Source organism: Sardina pilchardus, chromosome 2 (genome assembly GCF_963854185.1).
Source record: "Sardina pilchardus chromosome 2, fSarPil1.1, whole genome shotgun sequence".
NCBI lineage: Eukaryota > Metazoa > Chordata > Actinopteri > Clupeiformes > Clupeidae > Sardina > Sardina pilchardus.
The window spans coordinates 10349183-10370018 of NC_084995.1; the positions used below are offsets into that span (position 1 = coordinate 10349183).

The 20836-nt window shown below is 39.6% G+C and overlaps 2 protein-coding genes and 1 pseudogene across 3 annotated transcripts; all 3 read left to right on the forward strand.

The window, feature by feature from the left end:
• The first annotated feature begins 350 nt into the window (after positions 1-350).
• On the forward strand, positions 351-3037 carry LOC134100585 (regulator of G-protein signaling 21-like). Its single transcript, XM_062553859.1, has 5 exons — positions 351-574; positions 679-756; positions 850-911; positions 1071-1237; positions 2024-3037. The coding sequence occupies exons 1-5, from the start codon at positions 513-515 to the stop codon at positions 2228-2230; spliced, it is 576 nt and encodes a 191-aa protein (XP_062409843.1). The 5' UTR covers positions 351-512; the 3' UTR covers positions 2231-3037.
• A 5257-nt stretch (positions 3038-8294) lies between these two features.
• Positions 8295-15510, forward strand: ro60 (Ro60, Y RNA binding protein). 2 transcript variants are annotated; one of them, XM_062518281.1, is made up of 10 exons: positions 8295-8545; positions 8643-8772; positions 9534-10131; positions 10335-10555; positions 10900-11046; positions 11264-11401; positions 12032-12148; positions 12467-12583; positions 13928-14074; positions 14500-15510. In XM_062518281.1, exons 3-10 carry the CDS (start codon positions 9543-9545, stop codon positions 14650-14652), a joined length of 1629 nt encoding a protein of 542 aa, XP_062374265.1. In that variant the 5' UTR covers positions 8295-8545; positions 8643-8772; positions 9534-9542; the 3' UTR covers positions 14653-15510. The 2 variants fall into 2 exon arrangements, with proteins under 2 accessions (XP_062374265.1, XP_062374272.1); XM_062518288.1 differs by lacking the exon at positions 8643-8772.
• Positions 15511-17606: 2096 nt separating this feature from the next.
• LOC134100592 (parafibromin-like) lies at positions 17607-19555 on the forward strand (annotated as a pseudogene).
• The last annotated feature ends 1281 nt before the right edge of the window (positions 19556-20836 follow it).

Consider the following 20836-nt stretch of genomic DNA (forward strand, 5'->3'; position numbering starts at 1 on the left):
TCAAACATGCAATATACAGTGTGCATGCTAAGCCTGACAACTTCCATTGGGATGGACTCAAACACATAAGGTCTCCCTAACCAAGTGAATATTTTCAGTGAAAAATATCTAATCTGGTATTTACACCCCTGCACCTCCATCCCCACCACATATCACTGACGAGAGTGTATGACGCATTGTGTGCAATGTGTCTCGCCACGTCAGTTAAGCATAAAAAAGTCTAGAGAGCCTAACACGAGTTAGGGCAGGCAAGGCTATATTTAACCAACGATAAAGGCCCTCCATTGTATGGTGAATGGTATGCCTCTCATCTCTATTGGTGCATGACTGATTTCGTCACACAGCGTTTCTATTCTGAAAGTGGCCCATCAGCTTACTCTTGTGAGGCTTAAGGTCTCTGGAGATGAAGACTTCTGCAACTTCATACCAAAGGTGAACACTAAAACTCTGTACTCCAATGGTGAAGCAGCAATACTCCTGAGATGCTGTAACTTTGCGCAGGGGTTTGAAAAATGGACCTTGTGCAGTCTGAAGATACCACTTCAATGTTTTATCCAGGCTATGGACAAATAATGTAAGAATATTTCCGTTTCTATACATATTCATATCACTAAGCCTATAGTTTTTATGAAAATGTCTGGACAAGCAGTGATTTACTGTATATGTTCTATTTGTCAGACACAAATCATGGAAACCCCGAATTCATATCCACTTACAAAGTCTGACAAAAACTACAATACAAAAGAAACTCAAAGGGTATTTAAATTGCAATTTAACTAATTCAATCTATTCAACTTGATTATTTGCTAAACTTCTGCTCACTTAATTTGTCTAATCTTTATTGAACAGGCCAACTGCTGCTGATGTGAACCTCTGGACTGAATCTTTTGAGCGCCTTTTGACTAACCAGAGTAAGGATATTCAAAAATTAAACATACTGTCTTGATTATAACGTCCAAGCACCACCCAGTAATCAGTGAGATATTTTGATTTACCGGTAGTTTTTTAAAAATTATCTTAGCGTCTTTAGCTTAGCATAACTGAACTTAATTGCTTGTCTCCTTTTGCAGATGGACAAATGGCATTCAAAGCATTTCTGAAGTCAGAGTTCTGTGAAGAGAATTTAGAGTTTTGGCTTGCCTGTGAAGAATTTAAATGCCTGAAAACAAAAGAAATACTGGCTTCCACAGCTGTTGACATTTATGAACAATTCATCAAAACGGACTCTCCAAAACAGGTATGCAGAATGCAACACAAAAACAAGCAAATTTACCATCTTTTTAAAATAATAATAAAAAAAGACATTTTACTTTGAAAAATGAATCTGTCTAACTTCAGGGTCATTCTGTTATCAATTTCTTTCAATCTCAGATTTGCTTTGACGTTTTATAAGAAAAGGTCTAAGACCAGGAGCACAAAATAGCTCAAAATGATTTCCCATCTTCAATCTTGACACCTTTAAATTGCAGGCATTATAAATAAAAACTGGTCTTGCAAACTGTGAAAGCTAAACAACAAAGCTTACCCTTATTTTGACATCTGTGAAACAATTTTGTTACATTATACTGTATTTGAGTGTTATTACTAGAAACATATAAGGTAAAGTTCACAATCTGACGCAAAAGGTTGCTGATTTTTTAGTTCAATAGCCAATCAAATGATACCCATCCCATCTTTGCTGAGAATCAAGATCATTGTGTTTACAGTACACCTTATTTGTTGTGTGAGCTATTTTTGGACACTGTATTTTGCATGTGATACGCAATGTAGTCCTTGTTCAAACACCTTTTTACTTCAAAAACAAATGTAAAAAATATATACATTTAAAAACATTAAAAATGGAATGACCCCTCATTATATAACATATTTGGTCCACGTCAGATCTTCCATACTGGTCCTCACGTGGACAGTTGATTTCACTATTTCTGCACTTCTATTTGCATAATGTAAAACTTGGTGCTACAGTCTAGCCTTAACACAACCGCAACCTACATGGAGTATGAAACATATGCTCTCATTTCAGATTAATTTGGATTTTCACACAAGAGACTGCATCACACAGAGCCTCCAGCACCCTACCACCTCCTGTTTTGTTGCGGCACAGAGGAAAATATATCACCTAATGGAGAGTGACACTTATCCTCGTTTCATCCAGTCAGACTTTTACAAAGAACTACGCAAAATAGCCTGCACGGGAATCAAAAAGAATCGCAGAAGAATTCTGCATTGAGTCAGGGACAATGGAAGTGTACCACAAGAGTGCCAAAAAGAAATGAAGAGATACACTACACTCCCCAGCGCCATCATTATGTCATTATGTAATTTGACAAGCAGAAAATCATGCTTGCTCCCAAGAGCATAATCATGACCCTTATGGATAGTAGCCTACAGTAGTTGCACACTAGGCCTACTTCCACTAAACAAATGACATCTCTGACATGTCGAACATGACAGTGTTTTTATTGCAATGCGCAGATGGTCTGTATTGATATCTATTTTATTGACTGAAAGTGTTTGGTCTATTTTATGTCTTTTTTATGTCTATTCTGCCTAGCTTGAGTATATGTACAATGCTCATTCCTATCATGTTTACTCATTTACAGTATATATCATACGTATATATGTGTGTGTGTGTGTGTGTGTGTGTGTGTGTGTGTGTGTGCGTGTGTGTATGTACAGCATATATATGTATGTATGTATGTAAACACAATACCTGAACAAATTTTGCTTCATTGTATGCAACTTACAAAGACAGACCAACCAACTAAGTTTCTAGTTTCTCTCACACAAGTAAATCTCGGCACAAAGATTGCCATCTAAACCTAAGCTAGTTGAGCCACCTAGTGGCTCTCTTGCTATCTCACCACGTTTTCTTCTACTATTCAGGTGTCAGGCAACTGTAAATCCTCAGTCCAAATGTTGAGCAAACCATTTCAAATATTCAAGTTCAAGTACTTTATTGTCATGCACTCATAAAATTAATTATAAGTAATGCTCAGCTAAGGAATAAATTAAAATTAAAATTAGTAATTAAAAAGGTATATTGTGTATTGTGTGTGTGTGGGGGTGTCAATTTAATTTCACTTATATAGCGGCAAAACATTACGTGTCTCATGGCGCTTTACAGAGTGGTAAACATTGAAAGAGAGCCCATGAGTAACAGGGGTGGGGGAAAACTCCCTAGAATTGGGAGCCACGACCTCACCACATCATCACACATCCTTCACCATACCAAGAGATTGGCATTGTTTTATTTCAGTTAGCCTAATAGCTTCATTTTAAATGAGAGATGATCTTATGGTACCCAATGCCAATAACGAGATATGGTGAAGGGTGATGATGTGGGGCTACACAGACTCACAGAACGGCTGGATGAACAGGAGAAAGGTAGAAATGAATTGTTTTGATAAAGTCCCCTTGGCCTTTGGAATTAAAATAACCCCACATCAACACTATAACCTTCACCATACTAAGAGTTTGGCATGTTTTATGTCAGTTATTAGCTGTTAGCTAATTAGCTGGTTTGAATTGCATTGAGCTCAATGAGAATGAAACCAGCTAATAAACTAACAGCTAATAATCCTCTATGGGAATTTAAAGTGTAACTGCACCCTAAAATATGTGTTTTGAGCTGAATTACTCATAAGTGGTGACCTGCACTAGTACCAGGGTTAATATTAACAAAAATCGTGTTTCCCGAGAAAAGTAACATTTTGTATGATTTTGTATTGGCAATATAGCTCTCCGCGCCCTCTACAGATTGAAACATGCCATGGCATTTTGGTCCAAAATGCTATTGGAATGCTGACGTAGTCCTGTACTTCTCGTCCAACTCTACGTCACCGGGTCGTTACAAATTAAGGCTCCATCACATTACACGCGGCATACGCTATGAAACCCATTACTTTCAATCGTTTGAGCGCGCAAGAACTGGTCTGCCGCTGCGCTCAGTATACCGGCATTTTTGCCGCTTTGCCGCTCTTGCGCTACCGCGGTCAAAGTTGAAATATGTTGAACTTTGACCGCGCCGCGCTGTAAGTCAATGGTCTTTTGTGCAGAACCCAGCGATAACCACAACAACAATCGTAGAACGTTACCTCAACCAAGAGAAACCTAGCGGTGAGCGCAGCGCATGCCGCCTGTAATGTGATGGGCCTTTAGGAATGAAACGCCCCAACACCTGCTGCCCTGATTAGCCTACCTGTGACATGTCTGCAGCACTCATTCCCAGATTGACACGAAATGCATGATTGATTGGCTGCAGCAGTGCTGCACTACCTTCCAAATTTCAGAACGTCCTGCCCATTTTGAAAGCCTTTTTTCAGAAATGTGAAGTGGGTGGAGTTATCGGGTGAAGTTACACTTTAATATGGGCATTCCAATACTTATGACCCCTGTATTTTAAGGAAAACATTTATTTATTTACAATACATTATTCATTCGCAAAGAAAATTGATGTCCTTTGGTTGAATATTTCTTCATTGTTTCATATGATAAATCACATGTGTGACTCTACACCAATCAGCCTGTATGGCCAGTAACAGTTTTCTGTGAATATATCGAGTAGGACCTATATATACTTATGACCAAATTATTTTTGTATGTCAGTCTTCAGGGGCCATGTCAACACATCTCATAACCACTCAAAAAGGTAGGCTACACCTAGTTAAAAAATCAAAAGGCACAATTGGGGCATTGTGATCGCAGGTATCTTTGGCACAGTTCGAAATTGCATGCATTTCAAGGGTAAGATCATTATGGCACCCATTATCAGCTACACGCGCATGCACGTATACACGCATGCATGCACGCGTGCGTGCACACACACACACACACACACACACATAAATAGACAGGTCATTTGCTCAACTTTTTGGGCCTAGTTTTCTGTCAAAGTTTTCTCAATGGATTCCTGGTCAGAACCCCTATTGAAACAGATTAAGACTTGGGGCATGTTAAATTTTGTCCAAAAATTCAAGATGGCCGCCGTATGGGCAATTCCATATCAGTTGGAACAGGTCCGACACCATGGTCCTCAGTTTTTCCTGATTTTTGGTCAAAATGTTCCTCCATGTCTCATTAGAGGAAAACCAAAATTTTAGCTTGGTATCTTGTTTAGTTTCTGAGATATGGCTCTTCAAATGTGGATAGACGTGTCCTAAAAAAAGGCTGAAAATGCCTGTATTTAATGAGCACTACTTTTTTTTAAACCCCTCTCCTGTCTTAAACCTACCATATTATTTTCTAAAAATTTGAACACTGGGGCAGTACCCTGTTTAGTTGTCCAATATCACAAAGGAATTATAGTCCTTCCCACCATTGAAGACTTATTCATCGAAACAAACCCATATTTTTTTTTAAAGCAATGAAAAACAAAAAAACCTGTTTTTTGTTCTCTTGTGGTCATGAATGGATAGCACTCACATTTTTAAAACTTTACATATATATAGTCCATGAGTAAGAGAACATGTTGAAAAAAAATTTAGATGGTAAGTTTTCGGATTTTGAGGCTATGGGCCTTCAAAGATGGCCAAAATGGTGTTTTTTCCTAAAAATGCAAATTTCATTGCCTTTTTTCAAGGACAAGATGAAATGCAAATCCAACAGTTCTTTTCTCCTGCAGTAGTATGCCACTTCGTAGACCATGTGAATGTGGTAGATCCGACCTGTCCATTTTAATATCCCCTCAGTACATGTCTGAAGTTAGAAAAAATTAAAAATTGTCTTGGCTTAAGGAGGTGTTGGTTCGATTTTTTATGAACCTCTTAGAAGGACAATATGGGGTTTAAACCCATTTTTTTCTGTTTGAGGATCGGAATGCCATCCTATAAACAGGATAAAAATGTTATATCCCATTTTTACTCTTTATTGACCCCTTAGAATATGTCCAAAAGTTGTCAAAAATGAAAAAGGCGACTAAATTGAGGGGCTTAAAATGGCCAAGTGGATCAAGTCACACAAGGCTAAAAATGTAATATAAGACAGATGAGATACTGAGGGAGAACACTGTGAAATGTATAACCCCTGTTACGATGGCCTTTGAACCCACTGTGTTAACTGAGGTTAAGGGCTAAAAACCACCAACCACCGATCCGGTGGTCTCCAACTTTTTCATATCTCTTGATAGAAAATTTGAGACTTGAAACTCATACATGTTGTTCATCTCTTCAAAGCGGCTTTTTGAGACCATCCATGACTTCCTGTAATAACCGGAAGTTGGTTTAAAACAGGAAGTACACTTTAAAAATGCTGTATCTCCGAGAAAAAAAAAAAAAAAAAAAAAAAAGCTGTTGAGGCCTACACTTTTTGGTCAAGTTAAACCCTAAGGGCGATTTTTTATGTCATACAAAGTGGGTACCACTCAACTCCAAATGGTCTGAAACATACTCCTACACAATCTCTCAAACCATGATTTTGGCCTCAACACTTTGGCCCCAACAGCTTTTTGTTTTTTTTCCCCAGAGATACAGCCTTTTTAAAGTTTACTTCCTGTTTTAAACCAACTTCCGGTTATCACAGGAAGTCATGGATGGTCTCAAAAAAACGCTTTGAAGAGATGAACAACATATGAGTTTCAAGTCTGTATAAATTTTCTATCAAGAGATATGAAAAAGTTGGAGACCACCGGATCGGTGGTTGGTGGTTTTTAGCCCTTAACCTCAGTTAGGGACACAGTGGGTTCAAAGGCCATCGTAACAGGGGTTATACATTTCACAGTGTTCTCTGTTAGTATCTCATCTGTCTTATATTACATTTTTAGCCTTGTGTGACTTGATCCACTTGGTCCCTCCATTTAGTCGCCTTTTTCATTTTTGACAACTTTTGGACATATTCTAAGGGATCAATAAAGAGTAGAAATGGGATATAAATTTTTTATCCTGTTTACAGGATGGCAATCTGATCCCTCAAACATAAAAAATGGGTTTAAACCCCATATTGTCCTTCTAAGAGGTTCATAAAAATCAAACCAACACCTCCTTCAGCCAAGACAATTTTTCATTTTTTCTAACTTCAGATATGTACTGAGGGGATATTAAAATGGACAGGTCGGATCTACCACATTCACATGGTCTACAAAGTGGCATACTATTGCAGGAAAAAAGAAATGTTGGATTTGCATTTCATCTTGTCCTTGAAAAAAGGCAATGAAATTGGCATTTTTAGGGAAAAACACCATTTTGGCCATCTTTGAAGGCCCATAGCCTCGAAATACGAAAACTTACCATCTCAATTTTTTTTCAACATGTTCTCTTACTCATGGACTATATTTATTTAAAGTTTTAAAAATGTGAGTGCTATCCATTCATGACCATAAGAGAACAAAAACAGGTTTTTTGTTTTTCATTGCTTTAAAAAAAATATGGGTTTGTTTCGATGAATAAGTCTTCAATGGTGGGAAGGACTATAATTCCTTTGTGATATTGGACAACTAAACAGGGTACTGCCCCAGTGTTCAAATTTTTAGAAAATAATATGGTAGGTTTAAGACAGGAGAGGGGTTTAAAAAAAAGTGGTGCTCATTAAATACAGGCATTTTCAGCCTTTTTTTAGGACACGTCTATCCACATTTGAAGAGCCATATCTCAGAAACTAAACAAGATACCAAGCTAAAATTTTGGTTTTCCTCTAATGAGACACGGAGGAACATTTTGACCAAAAATCAGGAAAAACTGAGGACCATGGTGTCGGACCTGTTCCAACTGATATGGAATTGCCCATACGGCGGCCATCTTGAATTTTTGGACAAAATTTAACATGCCCCAAGTCTTAATCTGTTTCAATAGGGGTTCTGACCAGGAATCCATTGAGAAAACTTTGACAGAAAACTAGGCCCAAAAAGTTGAGCAAATGACCTGTCTAAAACAGACACATATGCATGCACACACACGCACGCATGCACACACAGCAGACATCATGCACGCACATGCACACACACACACACACACACACCACACGCACGCATGCACAAACAGCACACATCATGCACGCACATGCATACACACAAACACAGTATGCACACACACACACACACACACACACACACACACACACACTGCACTCTCATTTACATTCATATTTTGTACGACTATTTAGTAGTTTTGTAGTTTTGTGATTGTTTTGTAACAGTACAGATCTTTACATTTAAATGGCCAGTCAATCTCTTAAAACCTGATTATTAATTAGATCTAGCCTACCTGACATGAGGCCAACTCTTCTAGCTAACATTGATTGCCCTGTTGAACTCATTTTGACCCGCAACAAGACTATAAACGACATGGTGAGTGCACATTTACCTGAAAAACGTTTATCATTCATTGAATCCAAAAATGTAAGGGTGGTACGAGGCGTCCAGCATGTTGAACCTGATTGAACTCGTTGCCCTGACTTGGTGAGAGAGGAAAACACAGCTGTCCCTCCCAGCAACCACTTCGGCCACATCTTGCTTGTCACGGTCCATCCTAGGGAGGGCCTTTTGGTCGTGAGGCTGTGGCTAACTAAGTATTTGAATCTACCTACCTATAACGCATAAACTCTACGCCTTGTGGTAAGTACTACAAAATGTGTAGTGCTACTACTCAGGAATGTGTAACGTTACAACTAATTGGCTTAATTGTAGTCTCTTTCAATGTTTTAATATCCAGCTACAGCATCCTAGACTACAAGGAATGTCTCAACCAGTCAACGGGACAAGCATTCACACTCGCTAGCCAGCTAGCTTCAAGCTAAACATTACATCTTGAGCTGCCGAGATGGTCAAATCTTTATTTTAACGTAAGCTAATACAATTATCGGTTCTCCGTCGTGATCTACTGTATTGGTATTGCAGAAGAATGACTTCAGTATTGCGTATCTGAAATTAACTGGTCAGAATGAAAAACTAACGTTAAACTTATGGCTTGACTGAGGATGGGAGGTCGCTGCATCCCCATGTATGATGATTGCGCCTTACAAATTATGACGCCAACATTCAGCATCTTGAAAAACAGTTAATTTAACTAATATGAGATGTTCAGAATGTACTATCCAGTGTGTAATAATTCAACGCTTTGGGTTCATCTGATGGAGGCATTTAATCGCTTTAGCTTGTTAGCGTAGCTATCAGAATAATGCATGCCAGCCATGTCAGCTGGTCGGAGTTTAATGCTAACGCTATGGCTGGACAACAGTTGACAGTTACTGTGAACTTTGTCAGCATCCATCACTGCTCCAACAGGTATCTTAACTCTAACGTTGGCGGTCTCAGACTTAACGTTAAAAACATTAGGTAGTTAGCCTTATATTGGCCGTGATTCAGAATATTATTGCAATCTAAGCTGCAACACTGCCTGTTTGGCAACCGCCCCGATGCAAGTTGGTAGCTACTTCGAAGTGGTCTAGCAATTGTGTTTTATTATGACCAGTGTTTTTTTTTTTATTTATTTATTTATTTTTTTAAACTGCCAAGGTTTCGGGCATATCTGACATACACAACTATGTTGATTGGCTGTGTTACTTATTGATGCAGACATAATTATGTCATGTTGTTTCTGCAGTTTGCAGTCATGGATTCTACAGGGTGCACTACTGAAGGAGGTCAGCCTGGGGCTGTGGAGCCGTTGCAGAACTCTGTAGATGACAGTCTCGTGGATGCTATGGACCTTTGCCGTCTTCGCCGGTTTCTATGTTATGGGTCAGAGGGGCCCACTTTCAACACTAAGGAGCCATCACTCGGAATGGAAAGCGCGTTGACCTTGATCCAGCTGTTGGAGAATGGCAAAGGTTGCGATGTGGTGGAAGAAATCCGCAGGTTTGGACAGGACGGACGAGCTGTCCGCTCGAACCCTGCACTGTTCGCCTTGGCCGTCTGTTCACAGCACTCGGATCCAAAGACCAAGCAGGCGGCATTTCGGGCCTTGAAGGACCTATGCCACCTCCCAAGCCACCTATTTGCATTTATTCAGTTTAAGAAGGAATTGAAGGACGGAATGAAGTGTGGTATGTGGGGTCGCGGCCTGCGCAAAGCTGTTGCTGATTGGTACAACAGCCAGGACCCCATAGTTCTTGCACAGGCTGTTACCAAGTGCAAGCACAGGGCAGGCTGGTCACACCAGGACCTTCTTAGACTCTCACATATGAAGCCAGCCAATGAAGGTGAGTACATGAGCAAGATAGTGTTGTATGAAAATCTATCCTGACTTTGAAAATAGATTGCTTTAGGAATCATCCACACAAGTGAAATGATGGCCGTGTGTGGTAAAATAGAGGATGTATGAATGTATGTATGTTCATAACAAATCAAAATAACAAATCCTCTACATTCTTCACAGTGCAAATAACATTATTGTGTTTTACAGCTATTGCACTTATTAATAAGTACATAACTAAAGGGTGGAAAGAGGTTCAGGTTGTGTATGCTGACAAAGAAAACTCTGAGGATGTTGTCAAAGTCCTGACATACCTAGAGGCCGTGGAGAAGACCAAGCACTCGACTGACGAGATGGAGGTGATCCATCTGATTGAGGAGCACAGGCTGGAGAGGGAACAAATCCTCACAAATCATCTCAAGTCCAAAGAGGTCTGTTTGGGAACTGAAGCGTAGAGTCTTTCAGTTACTATGACCGGCTCTTACAGCACGGCAGACAATGGAAAGATTCAATTGTGTATGGTATAAATTCTATATGATGAATGTATTTGTTACAGTTGTATTACAGTCTGACCTAGATTTTCATGTGTCCATAGGTCCCATAATTAATTCGCCAATATGAATCTAACATCTAACTAATATATTAGTTTGGTCTAATTGTCAGTTTTTGGGGGCAGCATAAGAAGTACATTTATATACAGTATGTACAGGATAATCTAGTATGATGTACTTTCTCAGTACTGTCTTGACAAATACACAGTCTTGTTTGATTGTAGGTATGGAGCGCTTTCTTAAAAGACATGCCACTGGCTACATTGCTCCGGCATTTGGGCAAGATGACCGCTGACAAGGTTTTTGCCCCAGGAAGCGCCGATGTTGTAGCTGTTTGTGAGAGGATTCAGAATGAGACTGCTCTGAAAAAGGTAACGGCTGCACATTGATTACCTTGAATTTAGTCTAGAGTACATTTGGCAAATAGAAAAGCTACTTGAGGAAAGCGATATGATATGTGATTTGAACATCATTAGCTGTACTCATTTCAGTATGAAATCTGAAGGGACATTGTTCCAGTAAACTGATGTACCTGATCTCGGAGTTATTTTGTGTGCATCATTCATTTTAGATTTCAATGTCTTTCAGTCAAAGTTGCATCCATTCAGCATCTTGCTGGCAGCAGAAAACTACAAGAGGGGCCACGGCAACAGAAGTAAGCTGAAATGGGAGCCAGATGCACACATCATCCAAGCTCTGGACTTTGCCTTTTTCCAGTGCTTTAAGGTCAGTCTGATTTCCTAAACATGTAAGCACGGCACACATTTACAACTATTGATATCAAGATGCCTCTGAGGGTATGACTTAAGCCATACATGATAGTAGTGTGAGTGTGTCTGTGAGTAGGAGATATGGGGTTTAGGATGTGTTATGAGATCTCAGTTGCCTGGCATTGGCTCTCATTGGTGGTGGCCGATATCATGTGCATCATTAGTATGTGTGGAAGGACAGACACCATATGGGGTTGGTTGTCAGTTTGGATAAGTGGATTTGCATTTTACGTGTGAAATTAATCCTCTCCATCTTGTTAATGTGGGATGTATGACACTACCAAATACAAATACAATGTGGTTCAGTCATGAAAAATACAACCTAGAGTCACTGCACAAATCACTTTTATCATGCATATTTGAAACAGTTAGAATGACCTGCAGAGGTTTAATTAGCTTATTGTAAGCTGTATTCCTACAGTATATCCATAGCCACTGAAATACAGTATGTGTTTTACTCTGAAATGAGAATGTGTTGTTGTTGTCAGTTAAGAATGACAAACATGTCATGTTTACAAACATGTGTCTCCTGTTTATGCTCCCCCTCCCCACACACACACACACACACACACACACACACACACAGAATGTGGAGGCCACAAGTAAGCAGTTTGTGGTCAGTGTGGACGTGAGTGCTTCGCTGAGCAGCACTGCCCTGGGGAGCGCCGTCAGTGCCGCCACGGCAGCTGCCGCCATGAGCATGGTGAGCATTCACAAAGCCCGGCGTCTCCTAGTGACCCGTGGCTCTGGGATACATTTTTCAGATGCCTACGTTATGGTATCACTGGCTGCGAATGCATGTTGAGAGTGAGGAAGAATTTCAGTGTCTTGAATGCTTCAACTGTCTCAAAGGTTAAGAACAGATAATGGCTTGAGAATGTGTTAGCTTTCTTAACAAACCAGCTGCCGTCACACTTCTCAGAATGCAATTAAAAACAACAGTTGATGATATGTTTTGTAATTCTTGAAAGGATGGCTATAATTTCAGGGGTTGTGATGCAATTGTGACTTTTTGTTCAAGGTCATTACGCGGACGGAGAAGGATGCTCAGGTGTTGGTGTTCTCTGACGGAAATGTCACCCCAATCCACCTCTCTGCTGAGATGTCTGTTATGCAAGTTACAGCAGAACTGGTGAAGGTAAAGACATGTGATTTAATAGTGTTGCTTGACTTGATGTTGAATAAGCACTATATAAGATTAACTTTCAGGGTACCCCTACAGTTGAGAAGTGCAATAATAAACAAATTAAATATGTGTCTCTTGCTACCAAATTATGAACATAACTCTGATGCAGTATGAGGGAATGCATCAACAGCATTCTGTAGAAAGAGATCTCAGAATTGTGTTAAAGCAACTTTTCCATTTCGATTTTAGAGGAAGAGACAATAACTCTGTTCAAAATGGTAAAAAAAAATACTGCCTTTTAAGATATCTAACCGGGAGCGGGGAATAAACTCTTTTTGCTGCCTTCTAAGACATTTTAGAATTTCTAAGTCGTTTCGGAAAGCAGCATTGATGCATCCTCCATGCACCCTACTACCCATAATCCTTTGCAGCAACGTCTGAATTAGCTGTGAAAATTAAAGAAAAGAAGAAAGATTGCTTAGATTTGTTAAAATCTAGCGAGAAATTATCACTGTATTATCTAATTATACCAGTTGTAAACATTGATAGCATTTGGTCTGATATATGCACTGCCTGTCAAACTACTTTCTTCCGTAAGCTAGTTTAGTTTACCATCTTACCGCAGTGTTAACCAAAGATCGAGAGTGTTATGCTGATTCTTAAAAGATGCATTCAATCCAAAGTCATGTTTTGTGAGACAGCTCTCTATTTAGGCAGGCAGGCAGGCAGGCAGGCAGCGAGTCGCTGCCTTCCGTTTCGAAACGAAGCCAGTGCTCCTACCTGATCACAAAAAGTTGCTAGGACTATAGGACTACCCCCTATAGAAGGCCGCTAAGTGCAGAAGTGTCATTCACCATGTCATGAGGTTACGTGCCATCAAAACGATTTTGGAAACGTTATGTTAAGGTAAAAGGTTTGCTTTTTAGCAGCAGTTGTATGTCAAGTAATGAGCATGGCAGTACTTGAAGATGATGGTGAAAAAGACAGAATTACAGAAACATGTTCCTTATCTGTTTTGTTTGTTTTTCAAATATTCTCTTTGAATGAAGATCAATGATTAGAATGAATCAATGAACGTATGCAGGGTGTGCTTACACATTTGCTGATTGCGGAGTCTGCTTGGACACATTTCTTAGTTTGGCCATAGTGTAGACAAGATGGCTACGAAGCTTTTAGTAAACATCTTGTCTTCAGCAGTGATGTGGTTTATTTGAAGGTTGCTCTTGTGCAGGTCCTGTGCCTTGGGTAACCCTAACATAGAGATCAGTGAAATGTCAACTTGCTTTGCGCCAGGTGAGCGTATAGAATAAAGATGGGAAATTGTTCCACTGACCCAGAAATGTGTTGGGTGTTCAGATCCCTGATGGCAGCACAGACTGCGCCCTGCCCATCCTCTGGGCCTCAGAGAGTGAGAGGCCTGTGGACGTCTTCCTTATCTTTACCAACAATGAGACCTGGTTTGGAAAGGCCAATCCGGCAGAAGCACTCAAAATGTACAGACAGGTAAGTCCCTGTGTAGTTATTTGAACTGGTGATGTGTCATTGCTATTTGACCAGATGACCTCCAGTCTGACCAGATATTTTCTATACCGGAAAAATATTTAATTGCTCAAATAATTGCTTAAATAGCTCTACACCCAGGCCTACAGGTCCTCTAATTCATCCTCTCTGTTAGAGTCTGATATACATTTTTCAAATATGCTGTATTTCCTGAGTCAGACTGGTGGATTGTGTGTGTATAACTGTTCATATGTTTTCATTCCTTCCATCCTCATTCACACACACTCACCCACAGTCACCGACTCACACACACACACACACACACACACACACACACACACACACACACTGTAGTGTCTAGTCCAATATTCACACCGGAAATATGTTCTAGTGTACCATTGACTGAACTGTTTTTTTGTCGTCTCCAGAAAATGGGCATCAATTCAAAGTTAGTTGTGTGTGGACTTACGACCACGGGTCTCTCGGTGGCTGACCCGGACGACCGAGGCATGCTGGACATCTGTGGCTTTGACTCCAGGGCTGTGGACGTCATCCATAACTTTGTTCTGGATGTCATATGAGAAGACTATTGACTGGACATCAGTATGACCCTGAGAACAGACTCCTGCAGAAAGGAACTCGAAGAGAACTGTTGTCACACTGGACTGATGTGCCCAACAAGGCACAACCTCCAAGGACTAAACAAAGAAACCCTTAACTGCCCAATGATATCTCTCGCTTGTCAAAAAGTTGCATTTTATTTAGGTTGTATTTTGTCATCCAGCTGGCTGGATGAGTTTTCAATTTATATTTTAAAAACAGGATTTGACATCCAAGATGTGAATTTCACAGGCGGACAGATGATACGGTATACCACATACTGTGACACATTTTTGTATTCTCAGTCTATTGATGAGGTACTGTAGCACAATGTTATTGAAGCCCTAGAACTTGAGATTGAAAGACTGCATTGAAATGTGGTATGGACTTGGATGTTGTAATTTTCCTTGGATGTTGGATGTTGGATGTCTTTAGGTACTTTCATTTGGGACAATTAACAACGTCAACTGAATATGGGGGCATCGGGCTGACTCAAAAGATTAATATATGTAATACATTTACTTTTACCGGGGTAAACATACAGAGGTTAGGAGGTAGGAATCCTGTCCATGTTAGCTGACACTTGTAATGACATGTTGAACCTGGTCAGTGGTGAGAAGAGAAGTTTACTATGATAGCCAGCAGCTCCCAAGAACGCATTGCTGGTATTAGCAGGCAAGCTAGTTTAATGCGGAACATATTTTTGCTTTTCTCCCTAATGAAAGTACTCAGAGACACCTATCAATAGGGCCCCAGGGTCTCATTCAACTAGCTTGCCTGCTAATACCAGCAATGCGTTCTTGGGAGCTGCTGGCTATCATAGTAAACTTCTCTTCTCACCACTGACCAGGTTCAACATGTCATTACAAGTGTCAGCTAACATGGACAGGATTCCTACCTCCTAACCTCTGTATGTTTACCCCGGTAAAAGTAAATGTATTACATATATTAATCTTTTAATCACTTACCTTTTGGTATTTTGCCCAATCTTACAAAAAATGTTAGTGTCTATTGACCCCTGGTTTCAGTGAATACAGTGCATGTAATATTGTAATACATTGATGTAAAACATTTTTATTGGACAAGAGATTAAACTCTTGAGGTAACACAGCCTGATGACAACACGTTTACAAAACGTTTGTTGCTCCTATTGAATCCCAAAACTGTCGGCAGATTTTACATTTCCACTTGAACAGACCAAGTTAAGAAAAAGTCATAAGGTGCACTTAACCATGTATTGGTAAATACAATAAGGAAAACATGCAGAGTGTAGCATAATGTCTTGTAGCTGACCTTTGACTTTGACTTCCAATAAGCTCTTTATTTTGTAGGTCATAGGGTATTTGCTTAGAAATGCTCTAGTATACTTAGCCGTTCATGTATTTAACATGCATATTTCTTCATTGCTGCCTGTGTTGTGCTTCTGCAAGTCACAATCAAGGTCATTATTGTCTGTTGACACTAACGCTGCTAGAAAAGCTGATTCTGTAAAAGAATTATGAAAACATTACTAATTGTGGTGTAATAAGGGTATTTAGGTAACTAATTTAAGCTATGCTATTAGGAACTCACTAAATTTTTTGATGTAACATAAACCTGAATGTACCTTTGTAATATTTGTGTTACTCCTTAGACTTAATACACGCTGCTTTATACATCTTTAAATATTTAATAAATGTTGTTTACTAAACGTGTCTGGGGTTCTTTCATGGTATTTATTTTTGGTACACAGGATGAGATGTTTAATTCTTTGGGCCAGCATCACAAACAGAGCAGGTCATTATTCACATGTTCATTCCTACAGTATACTTGGGTAAAAGCAGCCTGCATTGCAGTTTACCCACAAGGCATGTCTTGCTATGGAACTATATGCCTGTATTCAGAACATCCATTTGAATCCATCACTTGTGGTTCTATAGTATGTACTGAATGAGTAGATGATCCTCTATACTCTGGATGATCAGAGCGCAGGTATGGCATTAGCTCTGAGGACTGGTTTGGAGAGCCAAATGAAGTTCAAACCTGGGCTAGGATAAGGGTTTATAAAGATGGCCTGTAGTACATTGGTCCTATACACTCAGAATGCAGCCTAAGGTCTGTTTACATGATAAATGAATAGATTAGTTAGGTGTAGAACATGGTGTTTTAAGCCACCTGAGGTATCCATGACAGTGCTATAGCAGCATAATGGTGAAGGGTAGTCAGCACCAGTGCAGGTATGGTAGTGGCCCCCATGTGACGCATGACTAGGGCGCCAGTAACACGAGGACACAGCAGAGGTGGACCATATTCCAATAAAAACCCTGAGGTGGTTAAAGTTCCTACTGTAGTTTTTAAATTTGTGGGATTACAAGAAGTCCAGTATTCTGTGATCATAGGGGTCAAGGTGGGTTATATTGGATCTTTAATATTGAAGATCTTTAATATATTCAGGTACCCAGCTATTGCTTTGTATGTTAGAAGTAATATTTTAAGTCAATGCGACTTTTAACAGGTAGTGTAAGATATGGGGGAATATATTTAAGTAGCTGAAGCTACATAATAGTCAATGGGTAGATCTGTATCAGAATTCTTGCTGGCGCAGCTATTTGTCAGCGGAGGCAAGGCAAACTGTTAAAAGGAAATTGAATTCAGAATCACTAATAACATTTTAGACAACCTCTATTCATCCAGGATATCCTGCCCCCCTTCACCAAAGCTTAGCTTTACTGTACCATCAGGAGGTTCAGTGTCTCTGGCTAAAAAAAAGTAATTAAAACAAATCCTTCCATCCATTTCCAAAGCAATAGGCCTACATATCCAAAACGCATGCTACTGACACCACGCCCACTGAATCTTGTAGAACTGCGGTGGTGAATCTGTTGTGGCAAATCTGTGGCTGCTGCAGGTAGATCTGTCTGCGAGCTGGACGAAGAGGGGAAGTAGAAATAGAGAGATGGCGGACGTTTTGAGTGTTCTTCGGCAATACACCATCCAGAAAAAGGATATCGTAATTGAAGGCGATGTAGTAATGTTTCATGGCCCAATAATGCCAAGACCAACTATGTTATTTCTGGGTTTGTCGACTTCTTCAGAATCTCTCCTTTTTTCCCATTCCGTTCAACTCAGCCAGCAGGTGTCGCTAAATATAAGTTCATGTTCTCCCATATAGAACAGAGTTCCCTCTCTTGACAGGAGTTCATGTTCTCCCCTATAGAACAGAGTTCCTTCTCTTGACAGGAGTTCATGTTCTCCCCTAGAACAGAGTTCCCTCTCTTGACAGGAGTTCATGTTATTTAGGCTAGGATGAAATCACAGTTGCATTTGGTGGTCTGGGGAAGTGAAGAGGCATTCTGAAGCATTTGTTTTGATTGTTGAAATAGCGCTGCGACATAGTTAGGTCAGCCATTGCTTGTTTTGTTTAGATATGGTGTTTTCTCTGACCTTACCCAGATAAGAAGAGCTGCAATGTTGAGCTAGGCTGCTGTGAGAGTTAGATCCCCTTCAGCAAAAAATCAGGTTGAACCTAGATCTTCGCAGATTTTGATTCTGATGTAACATCATCACATGAGAGCCCAAAACCCAGACCTGATTGACTTGAGCAGAATCAATTTATTAGCCTCTCTGCCATGGTGATTTGCAATAAATGCTACCGTTACACAAAAACTCCTGTGTATAGGCCTAATTCTTAAATTAGCCATAGTATTTGACAATCAAGATTTACTTTAGAGAATAGGCCTACTGATGCATGCTGCATTGCAACTGGTGGATTGACGTGGCTCTGATTTGAACGACAATTGGCAAGTGTCAAATCTGTAGGCTACCATGGCTAATTTAAGAATTGGGCAAAATCTGTGTGTTGATTTAATATCATGAGCAACAGCAAACATCAGTGGGTCATCCTCATAGTTCCATTTTTTAGTTCATATTATGAGACATGTTTGCCTTGGCCTTGGCCTGGCTGCATTTTTTCCCCATCAATCGAGGGCTGTGATATTTTCAGGTGTCTTGTTAGTCAGATGTCTATGTAACTAACAATTACAGAACTGGAAAGAATGGTCAACCCAAACAATATTACACCTTGGAATCAATTCTCTTCCTGCTCAACTATGTGGATCTCCGTCACCCCTCATATTTCCAAAAGGCAGCTGTAAGTTCTATTTTTAAAAAAATCTGACTGCAGTTAGTGTTTCCATGAGCTAGTCTGGTTGACTTAACTTAAAAATGTAGTGTCATAATTATGGATTGCCGTGACAAGTGATTTCAGTGACATGCCCTTTTTTAAAATCGGTACAGGCAGAAAACATACCTGCAGTCAGAAGACCCGATCGAAAGGACTTGCTCTCATATCTCAGTGGGGTAAATTGTAAGTAAACCAAATAATGCAACGCAAATGCATGCTTGCTTATTGCCTTTTTTAGTCAGGCTTTTTCGAAATTCTTTTATGTTTCTCTTTGCTCCAGCTGCCTCAGCAAGTATCGACAAAAGCATGCCCATTGAACTTGGGTTGAGGCAGGGACAAACACAAGGTTTGTTATAAATATTCACCCTTGTGATTTCTTTTGATTATGCCTCCATGCTCACACACATCATATTCATTTATTAAGCCAATCCAAATTTTGCAGAGAGTAATTTGGCACACTCTCATTCATAAACAGTCAAAAGAGCAGCAGCTGAAGATTCATCAGATGCAAAAAAGCCACGCATTGAGGTAACCTTATACTGATTATCTGCTACACATGTGTGGTCTGTGTGGTTTGCTAACTGATTCATTTGGTTTGACTGTCAGGATGAAGACGGGATGCTGGATGGACATAACGCGGCTGAAAATAATTATATAAAGGGATTATAAAATCATACATATCATATAGTGTGATTTATGTATCATTAATGCTATGTAATGCGAAGGAACTTATTTGTCTAAACAATATCTGCTTTGTACCTTAAGGAATATTTTTGTTCATCCTTGGACATTACATGCTGCTTTATACAACTTTGAAGTTGAATGTTGAAGAAGAAATATTGTTCATATGCATGTTCTAGTTACTGAGGCTAGGCTACATATAAAATGGCTATTTGTCAAAATACACAATCTTTAAATCCTTGTAACATCACAAGGGACCATTATAAACATGTTTTTCCCTACATACTTGAATAAAATGATTTGCCGCTTTGAATTCTCGGCCACTCTTACTGCATGTTGGGCAGCACAATGGGCTATAATGTAGGCTACTTGTAGGATGCTGTCATCAGGGGATCTATGCTCCCCTAAAAGAAAATGTGTATATTGTAACATTTAAATGCATCAGTCTGGTGTACTTTGAAGGTTAGATTTCCTCTTTTTTTTTTATCTATGGATGGAAATATTGGTAGGCTAGCCTACAGTAGGCCTAAGCTATTTTGCATTTCAGAATTTTAAGCATGCACACACACAGGTTGAAGATGACTGCAATAATTCACAACCACAAAGCAATATGTGCTGAGTTTCAGAGTTGTCAGAATAGTGTAGGCTACATTTCAGCACTCTATGAAATTAGGCAGAAGTGATCACCTCTGCTGTTCGGCTAATAGAAGATTGTCATTGGTCATTGTAATGGCCATCTATGCATGCAATTATTGCAAACCACCAATGATAGCTCACACTTTGAACCCTTTTATGAAACACCCTGAAGTATTTATTGGGATTGTCTATTTGTGTTGCTGTGCTTACCAATTCCATATTGTGGTAGGCTACTTGGTGTAGTGGTGTTAGGTATCCTCGTTTATCTTTGAGGATCAAATGATAGTTACAATTCTGTGTTTTTAATTGGTTTTCCTTGGTAGTTACCTTAAATTCACAATTCAACATCACACAGGCTCATGTAAACTTAGGATTCCTTATTATATTTTACTTAATTTCATGACAATTTTGTGTTTTAATTAACAACTGCTTAAATGAAAGATTATGCTGGTCCAACAGCGAGCCAGAACTGGCAGGTCATCTATATCACAGCTTTTAAAAGACTTTGTCTATATCTGCATTTCTTTTTATTTATTCTAATATGACTTTACTGTGATCCAGTCGTATGCCATCCGTCTGCCTGACCAGAAGCAGTGTACAGAAATGTGTTACCAAAACAAAGGACTATTTTCCTGCCTGAAAGAAAACACGCTGTCGGAATTACACCCAGATCGTAGGTTACTCTA